At 50.2% G+C, this 9278-nt stretch overlaps 1 protein-coding gene across 1 annotated transcript; it reads right to left on the bottom strand.

Annotated features, from left to right (window-relative positions):
• Nucleotides 1-3256: 3256 nt before the first annotated feature.
• On the bottom strand, nt 3257-8870 carry FITM2 (fat storage inducing transmembrane protein 2). Its single transcript, XM_027070158.2, has 2 exons — nt 8594-8870; nt 3257-6599 (listed from the first exon to the last, which is right to left on the bottom strand). The coding sequence occupies exons 1-2, from the start codon at nt 8860-8862 to the stop codon at nt 5984-5986; spliced, it is 885 nt and encodes a 294-aa protein (XP_026925959.2). The 5' UTR covers nt 8863-8870; the 3' UTR covers nt 3257-5983.
• Between the last annotated feature and the right edge of the window lie 408 nt (nt 8871-9278).

Below are 9278 nucleotides of genomic sequence, written 5' to 3'. Positions count from 1 at the left end.
GGGAAGGCAGGCTCCATGATAAGGCACCCAGCCCAGTTCCCCAAAATAAGCAGCCTGGAAAGCCGGGTCAGCCAGCCTTTAGCTTGCCTGTGAGTGGACAGCACCTCAAACAGGGAGACCTACTTTTCCTTGCCCCCAAATCTCCACGGATAAACAGATGGCCTTTCCTTTCGGCTCTTCTGGATAACACCTCTCTTGCTTTCCCTCATCCCTCCGTGAGCCCTGAAAGCAGACCGCAGACTCTCAGAGGCCCCATTTCCACGCTAGGTCACTGGGACATGGCCTTCTACATTCATTACCTGTCCATTTTAATTACTTCTGAGTTGATCAAAATTAAAGTGCTGACATGTATGGGGTTCCTTTCTTCTGATTTTAAAGTAAGTTATGGTAATGATGGCACGTTAGACTTACTGTGCCCTTGAAGACATGTGTATGGTACTTCCAATATACTAGGTCCTGTTCTAATCCACTTAAGATACACTTTACAGGTATCTATTCATTTAATCCTCATGACAACCCTATGAGCTAGGTAGTTATATCGTCCCCATTGTACAGATGAGGAAACCGAGGCCAGAAGATTAAGGAACTCACTCAAGGTCACAAAGCCAGAGTGTGTGTGGCAGAGCTGGGATTTGAACCCAGGCAGTCTGGCTGGAGTCCACGTTAATCTCCTCCCTCTTTTGCTTTTCTAAGCGCTTTATACAAACCATTTCTGCCTGGGCTGTGACAAGGTCAGAGTAGGCTGGGGGCACACCGTGCTTTAGAATCTCAGCACAGCTTGGGAGTTGCTCAATTCACTGCCTGCACCCAGCTGGACGAGTCCCCCCAAAGGTACCATGTATCTTTGAATTAACACTGGACCTCGCACAGTGCCTGGTTCCCTCAGTGTGCCTTGAACACTGAAGCCCGAATGTTGGGTGAGGGAAGCCACCATCATCCCGACCTTACACTCCCAGGAGGAGAGGCTCGGAGAGAATGACTGGAGAGAGGACACACAGCCGTAAGTTCCAGGCAGTGCAAATCCGAGTCTGCCTGCCTCCAGATTCCATGCTGATACATCACTGATTCTTTGTAGTGACTGCACTGTTATTTTTGATATAGTTACTGTAATTTGGTTAGACAACAGATCGTGACAACTTCTCGCTGTTACAAGTTGCCGCAATGAGGTCTTTATACTCGTTTGCCCGCTTCTACACCCCTTTCCACAGCCCACGGCCCGAGCCAGAGGTTGCTGGGTCCGCACATTTTAAGTTTGGACACTACTAGGTTACCTTCTAAACACGTGGTACCAATCTACTACCTCCCCTCTCCCCAGGGAAGGAGGGCACCTATTTTCTGTGCTGTGTGTTCAACTTTCAAAACTCAGCGACTGTATTAGGGGCTTTGGGGACAATTTCTGAAGGTGACTACACTGCACAGGGTTTCTCTGAACAGAACCTACCCCTTCCCTGGTCAAAAGTGATCTGTCAAAAATGGCTTGAGTTTAGAGACTTCTTTTGGTAAGGCCTCTGGAGTTCATCCCTCTGGGAATGAGGCTCAGCTCCCCATGTCCAGTAAGTCCGGATGAATGCGTACAAATCAGGTCTGAACTACATTAGGCTATGGATGCACAGAAAAGCGGGGGGTGACAAAGAGCACCCAGAGGTGGGCTTCTCCATCACTCACTAGAAAACCAGCTGCCACCTCAGCTCTGAGTAGGAGTTTCTTTTCACATTGTTTCCTAAAATAGGATCATAACCAGCTTGGGAAGCAGAACAGAGAAAGGGAATAGAGCAGACGCGTTGGTGAGATTACTCAGTCCACCCCCCTCTTTTATCAGGTAAGGAATTGACGGCCAGGGATGGTGTCTGACGAATCCAGAGTCACACAGGAAAGCAGAATCAGCAGTGGCAGAATCCAGCTCAAAGCCAGGTATCCTCACCTCTAGCTGCGGGCTCTCAATGTTATAGCAGGGCACATCCATCACCCCTGCAGTCCTTCATGCCTTTCTTCATGCTCCGTTGCTCTGGAAAATGGGGGGAATGTTATGTTCCTTGAGAAGGGATGTCTGGATAAAAGTCACTGTAGCATATCTTTGTGCCTTTGTGCGTCCTGTTCTCACTTGCTTGGATTCCCTTCTCTAACTGCCTGAACTCCTCCCCACCTTCAAGACCCAAAAGAGTGGTTATGTTCTGTGAAAATATTTTCTAATTTCCCAGGGCATCTGATTGTCCCCTGCTCTATGTTCCCAGGCCCTGACCTTGCCCCAGCACTCAGAACATTTCAGGGGTGCTGGAGTGGCTTAGCCTGTTAAGCGTCCGACTTCGGCTCAGGTCATGGTCTCGCGGTTCGTGAGTTCAAGCCCCACAACCGGCCACTGGGCTCTGTGCTGACAGCTCACAGCCTGGAGCCTGCTTCAGATTCTGTGTCTCCCTCTCTCTCTGCTCCTCCCCTGCTCTCTCTCTCTCTGTCAAAAATAAATAAACATTAAAAAAAAAACACTTGATGGTGGTTGTTGATTCCTTTTGTGTCTCGTCCACAAGACTGAAAATTCCTCTAATGCACAGATGTATCAAGTTCTCTGCAACCCCAGCACCTGCCTGAAGCTCTAAGCAGACAGACTTTGGACCACAAACTCCAGCGGGGAGGGAGTTTATGCTGACCATCAGCTCCTGGCTCACAGTACGAACTCAGGAAGCTTGGTGCTGCTGACGAAATCTGCAGAGGGAAGTACAGCAGTCTAAGGAGCTTTTAATCCTACAGCCGTAGAGCTTTCTGGAGCTTTCAACAGACACTACCTGGAGATGCCAACCAGGTGAGGCTGACAAATGAGTAGGCAGGCACTAAGAGGTCTAGGCCTCCAGGGCACAGGGCACTCTCACAGCAGACCTCATTGGAGTGGACTTTGTACCCGCTCGTCAGTGTTACTCCCATGAGGCTCAACTCCTCTCCTTCTGCCCAGAAAACTCCCAAATCTGGTTGATTCAGACCTCAGGCCTCTCAGACATAGCTATGACACAAAGGGAAGGAGTAAATCAAGCTAAGAAATGTATGACTGGAAAACAAAACCAAAACAAGAAATAATATGACTGAACATATACTTGGTTATAGAATTGAGGAGGAAAAAAAAAAAAAAAGAGTAACCATAGTCATGAAACACCCTGTATCTAACGAGTAGCTCAAGTAAGAACTATACCATTTTCATAAAGTAGGCTGCGCTTTCCTGGTTCTGGACTTTCTTAAGGGGTTTAGAAAGGAACACATGAAACATGGAACGTGGGATTTCATTATCTCCAGTTTACTTAATTTGCTTGTTTACACACACGATCTGTGTGTATGTAGCAGTGGCAGGAGCCAAACTCTAAATACAATCTGGTACTCAGACTACGACAGATGCACATGGAAAATGAGGTGTCAGTGAATGAACCTCAGTGTGGAGACGCCAAACAAGCATGGTGGTATTCTGGAATCACAGATGCCCTTCAAAGCCTCTTGCTCAGCACCTGGGGACAACAGACACTTTTCAAAAGATGATACAAGACTATTTCAACAGGAGACCCAGACCCCAAATGGTACTCAAAAGTAGACGTTAGTTTCCCTGCCTCCTCTAAGGAGCCAAAAAGTTCTAAAGGCTTTAGGTGAGGAAAAAGGAGATGAGGGATTTTGGTCCGCTAAGCGCATGTGCTGGGTGTTTTACATACATCATTTCCCGTAATCCTAACGTATCATCTCCATTGTCCAGGTGTGGACACGAAGCTTGCCTGTGGTCAGACACCTCTCAGTGGTGGTGCCAATATTTGAACCCACATCTCGCATTTTCCTAAGCCCAAACTCTTTCACCAAACCACGCTGCCTCACAGAGAGGTAGGGAGCACGTTCCCAAGGAAAAGGCGGGGGTGCTAAGACTGAACAGGAAGTGATAGAAGACTGCTCAGTACACAAGGGTCGGTAACTGACACTTTCCACAGAGTTAATTTTAATGCTGAGCCTGAATCAGATCTGCCAGGGGGAAACGTCTGGGTATTTAAGTGTGACAAATAGACACATAGAGTCACCTTGTGTCTGTTGCCTTTTGGTGCTGAACATGAAACTCAGGAGAGACTTCAACCCCTTCAACAAGCCCCCCCCCCCCCCCCCCCCGCCTACTCTACCTCCCCGTTTACAGACAAAAACTCCAAAGGGCAAAAAAAATCTCATGGGGCCCGTCATATCTTGCCAACGCTCCCAATGTCCCAAAGCACCACGGGTGACACCTCCGAAATCTCAGAGCCAGCATTTCTGCCACCTTTCGGTACAACGTATATACCTCACATTTTGATCGATACAAATTAACATGCAGCCTGGTGGGATACCAAATATATATTTTAAATACATCTTTATAAGAAATACAATTTACCCTGAAGGTTTTTCAGGCCTCAAGCTCCTAACACGTAAGCTTGAGTTAAGGCAGTTAAGTGTAGTGCTTGTCAGGCTTAGCTTTGAGGGAGAGAAGGATCATCAAGGAAGCTTCCAGGATGATTATCCAAAATGCGAAGGGCTGGGTACAAAAGGCCTAAGGAGACAGTAAATAGACAGCCTGCAACCTGTGGAGATGACGGGTGGCGGGGGAGTGTCTTATCACAGAGCTGTAAACGTACCTTTGCGGGTGAAGGTGACAGGCCACAGAAGGACAGGTTGGACACTGAGAAGTGTGCAAAGGGGAAAGGAAAGACCGATTTCAAGGCCAGCTGAGCAGGCCCAGTTTGGGTCTGGTGGAGGGTAGGGCCAAAGTCGTGCCGACATTTAACAGGGACATTTTTGCAAACAGTAGGCTTCCTGCCATCAGAGACGATGGAAGACGTTTTCCTTCACCTCCAATTTATCAGAATCTTGTCCAAAATGTAAAAATTCCTTGGGCCACAGCAGACTGGTCAATGTACTTATCAGCTGAGTCTGAAGGACACCGTTCAGCTTACACCACTGATGCGTGGTCAGGAAAGTTTCAGTGCAAGTATGCATTTTGCAAAGTTACTCTGACTCAGCTTAAATTTCATCAAGTTAGTATTAAAATGTCTGCTTTCAGGTTTTATTCTTAATAGAGAAAACAGCCCCACGAAGCGAGGGGGAGTTTAATACCATAATCCAGGAGTCTAGTTTATAAAAAGTAAATTAGTGTTCTAAGAAAACCCTCAAAGCTATCCACACACGTGCCAAAGTGCAGCATCGAGGTTGTGGGTTATCGTCAGGAGTTTTGTCAACACAGAACAAACGCCATAGTTGTTATTGAAAACAATAAAGCATTTGCTCAAAATAGTAGGAAAAAAAGGTAACCTTATTGCTCCAAAAGCCAGTAAAACTGGGCAACACAGACAGAAAACTGGCAATGTTCGTTACACAAAAATCATCCAATACTCAGCCACAGAGGCACTCCAGTTGAACTGTTTTGGTAGGTAATCACAAGCCAGTTGTGATATAGAACATTCTGAGGATAAACAAATACCACCACCAGAGAGTATCTTCAGGCAGGTGGTTGTTTTATAAAGAACCCTGCTGGAAATAAATGCTTACACAAAGCTGACCAGAGGGTAATATTATTAAATAACAGCGTTAAGTCAGCCATTAAAATACAAGATGACTAGAATCAGGGAGAGAATGACAGTGGCAGAGAAGGGTGCTGAAGCCCTGGCCTCCCCTCCAGCCACACAGTGGAGGCCTTCCTGATTCTGTCGTCTCTCTGAGCCTTAGCTCTGCCCTCTAGGGACAAAAGGGACATTCCAGATTAAGGTCAAGTCTTGCCAGGGACAAAAAGTGCCCGACTGGGAAGGGTGGTGTTTGTGACACAAGATGACATAGCCAAGAAGTGTGGGGATTCAAGTCCCTCCCCAGACTCCACCACCACTCACCAAAACCGCCTGGTGAGCTCCCTCACTGAAGGAGGACTGATACTTTAGTCAAGTAGCCAAGAAAAATCATGAAAAATACATTAGCCATTGCCCTGCTATCTATCACCCCTTTTGTTTCTCTTTTATTCCTTGTAACTGTCTTGCTTCAAATTCAAACTAGTGCTCTGGGGAGGAAGTCCTGGGGAAAAGGGTTTCAGATACCAAAACCCATAGGTCCCGTACCAGCCTAGCAAACCGAACAGGGTGCCAAACAGTTTCTGGGACAAGTCGTGGAAGTAAACGGCCGTGCACAGAAACATCCACACCCAGATGAAGGTGAGGAAGCCCAGGGCCACCACCAGGGTGGTGATGGCGGTGTGGAGGCAGTGGCTTCGGTCCGTCTTCACCTCATGCAGCACAGCCATCTCCTCCACAATCATGAGGGCGCAGAAGGTCAGCAGGAAGGAGTGGCCTGAGATGTCAAAGCCGTGCCAAAAGCCTCCTTCCCCATGGCACTGCTTCTTACTCTGGTGCTCCTTTCTGACCCCTTCCAGGGCCGGCGACTGGTAGCAGCTGCCCGTGTAGTGTTCGATGTTGGAGAAGAGAGCTGTGCAGACATACCAGATGGCCGTGCCCACAAGCAGGGTGCTCAGCCGCCGCAGGACCAGGCCGGCCTTGCCTGTCAGGTGGTAGTTGGTGAGGGCAATGAAAGGCAGGAGGAGACAGAAGGTCCAGGCCCAGGCCAGTTTGACAAAATACCTGGCAGAGGAGGAAAGTGGAAGTGAAGAGAGGGGACATGGTGGAGAGGAAACAATGTCATGACTCAGGTCTCCAGACTCTCAAGGGAGGGGAAATAAGAAAAGTTGACAACAGCTACTGATAGCTACTTCACTTACTAAGTTCTTTAAATGTAATCTTTAAACAACTCTAGGAGTTGGCTACCGTTACTATCCCCATTTTACAGATCAGAAAACTGAGGTACACAAGTATTGTGCCCAAAGCAGAGGTCACAAGTGGTGCAGCTGGGATTCAAGTCCAGGGCCTGGGATCTTAGTCTGTGATCCAGGCTCTGGGAAAGTGAACACAAAGAACACTCCCACTTACCCTGGGAAGAAAGTCTCACTTGCCCCGTTTTATAAAGAATGTGACGCTCAGAAAAGTTCAATAACCTGCCCAGGGTCACAATCAAACCTCCAGCAAACCCAGAGTAAACCAAGGTCTGGCCAGCCCCAAAGCCCATGTCTTTTCTCCCCCACACTGTGGCTCTTTCCTACATGGCAGAAATGATCTCAGAACAGAGCTTGAGTTCAAGTCAGAAGATCAGGTTCAAATCCTGACTCCGACTCAACTTGTTACTACACTTCTCCAGGCCTCAGTTTCCCCAGCTGTAAAGATAGAGCTGAGGAGGCCAAGTGAGTTTTGAAATCCCTCCCAGAGCCAATGATTCACTGGTTCCCTCCAATTAGCAGAGGCTTGGAACCAAACATCAGAACCTATGGTTACCCACACACAACAGGGACTCGTCTGCCAGGCTGCTTGGCTCCCAGCTCACCCAGGCCAGATAAGGTGGCAGCTGCCTGCCTGTCCCCTCTTGCTCATCAAAGGTGGCTGACCTGGGGACCAGCCACAGGAAACACACACGTAAGAGACTTGGGGCTAACAACCACACTCATCATCCATCTATTCTTAGCCCAGCCTCCATGGAGGCGTGAGGAAGGAAGGGGGGCCAAGGACAGGATGACTTTCTCCCGGGTTCCAAAGGCTGCTCACACACCACCCAAGAGCCTGACATTCACTTCTTCCCTGGGACTGATATGCAAGGATCTTGCCAGAGCCAAGATCTGTCAGGCATTTGACAAAACTGCTGCGGAGAGAAACCGGGGTTTTACGCAGGTAACGAAAGTTAGGTTGACTTTTGGGAGATGCTGCTGACACTGTAATTCTAAAGGAGAATCGAAGTTCACTTCAAGGGCCAAGTCTTATCTTCCAGAGTTTCCCTTTAAGACCGCAACAGTGTTTTTGTGCAATAAACTTAAAATCCAGTCGTTAAACAAACAAACAAAAAGGCGTGAGTGGGTGGAGTTAAGGAGATGTCTCAAAGAGCCCCACTGGGCTTACTTTCCTGGGCCACTGCCATGAACTCGGAGTGGCTGAGAAGGTCCCAGGAGATCCAGGGGAAAGGTCAGAGGCTGGAGGGTTCCACTCCTCGGGGACTGTCTTGGAGCGGGAGTTGGGTCAGAGGCCGGGGCAAGGCTCGCAAAGGTTGCAGGGTCAGCAGGGGAAGGCAGGTCTTTCACAGGTGGTGACGGGATTCTGTCACAAGCTGGGACGGGGGGGACTTAGCGTGGGGTCTGATACAGGCAGGCAGGAGAGAGGTGGCATCACCCAAGCAGGTCCAGGGCTGACTCCGGACTCCACGGGGAGGTGGGGGCGCAGCGACAGAGGCTAATTCAACGCCCCATCCCACCCCACACCCCGACAGGCGCACACAGACACGCACACAGCCCTGCAAGTCACTCCCTGCCCAGTCAACTCAGGCTGGCTCGTCTGGGCGTGCAAACGCCAACTGCTAATGACACTAGCTATTCGGGGGATCCCTCGGTCGCGACACGCGTGCAGATGCACCTGTCACGACGGGGAAGGCCTCCCCTTCCGCTGACTCGTCCATCAGGGCAGCTAAGCCCCGGCTCTCTGGACGAGGCGACGGCCGGTCGGCTATGGCGGGGACAGGGGAGGACCCGGGACGCACTCACACGTTGAGGACGTTGCGCTTGTTGCTGAGGTAGCTCTCGGGCAGCGGGGAGAGCTCCTTGAGGAGGGAGCCCGCCAGCATGGAGGCCGCCAGCGCCCAGGGCAGGTAGCGCCGCACCGCCGCTCGCACCAGCGTCCCCCGGAGGAACCTCGCGCAGCACTCCAGATGCTCCATGCCCGACCTCGTCGGCCACCGTCCGCCTCCCGGTGTCCTCCCGGCTACCGTCTTGCCCTTCGCTCGGGAAGGCGCCGTGCCTCCTCTTGGGCGCATGCGCGCCTCCCGTGAGCCCCACCCCTCGCGGGGCGCTCGCGCTCCCCCTCCTGGCCACTGACGGCCTCTGCAGGGCGTCCGCTGCGGAACGCCGCGGTCCTTCTCCAACTTCTCCCAGTCCCGCCGCCAGGTGGCAGCCTCGGAGTCTTCTCTGGGTCTGGGAAAAAGCGCTCCGGGAGTATTTGCTGGATACCGGAAAGAGTTAAGTGCAGTGTTGTAGGGATTGGAGCAGTGGTCACAGAATCATTTAGTCTCTTTTGGAAGCTTGGAGACACCTCGTCCATCTGCGCCTTAGTTTTCTCATCCGTAAATGGGGAGCCAAGAGGAGCTCAACCCTTCCCAAGAGTTAGTTTATGACCCGAGGTCATTACGGTGATCCAGGTATAGGGACATGAGATTTCATTCTATCAACTGGT

This window comes from Acinonyx jubatus, chromosome A3, assembly GCF_027475565.1.
Source record: "Acinonyx jubatus isolate Ajub_Pintada_27869175 chromosome A3, VMU_Ajub_asm_v1.0, whole genome shotgun sequence".
NCBI lineage: Eukaryota > Metazoa > Chordata > Mammalia > Carnivora > Felidae > Acinonyx > Acinonyx jubatus.
Note: the sequence above shows the minus strand (reverse complement) of the source record. Positions and strands in the feature narration are given on the sequence as shown.

Coding starts and splice junctions, on each gene's coding strand:
- FITM2 (XM_027070158.2), bottom strand. CDS start 8,862: ATGCGCCCAAGAGGAGGCACGGCGCCTTCCCGAGCGAAGGGCAAGACG. Junction 6,600..8,593: donor AAGCGCAACGTCCTCAACGT/GTGAGTGCGTCC, acceptor CTCCTCTGCCAG/GTATTTTGTCAAACTGGCCT.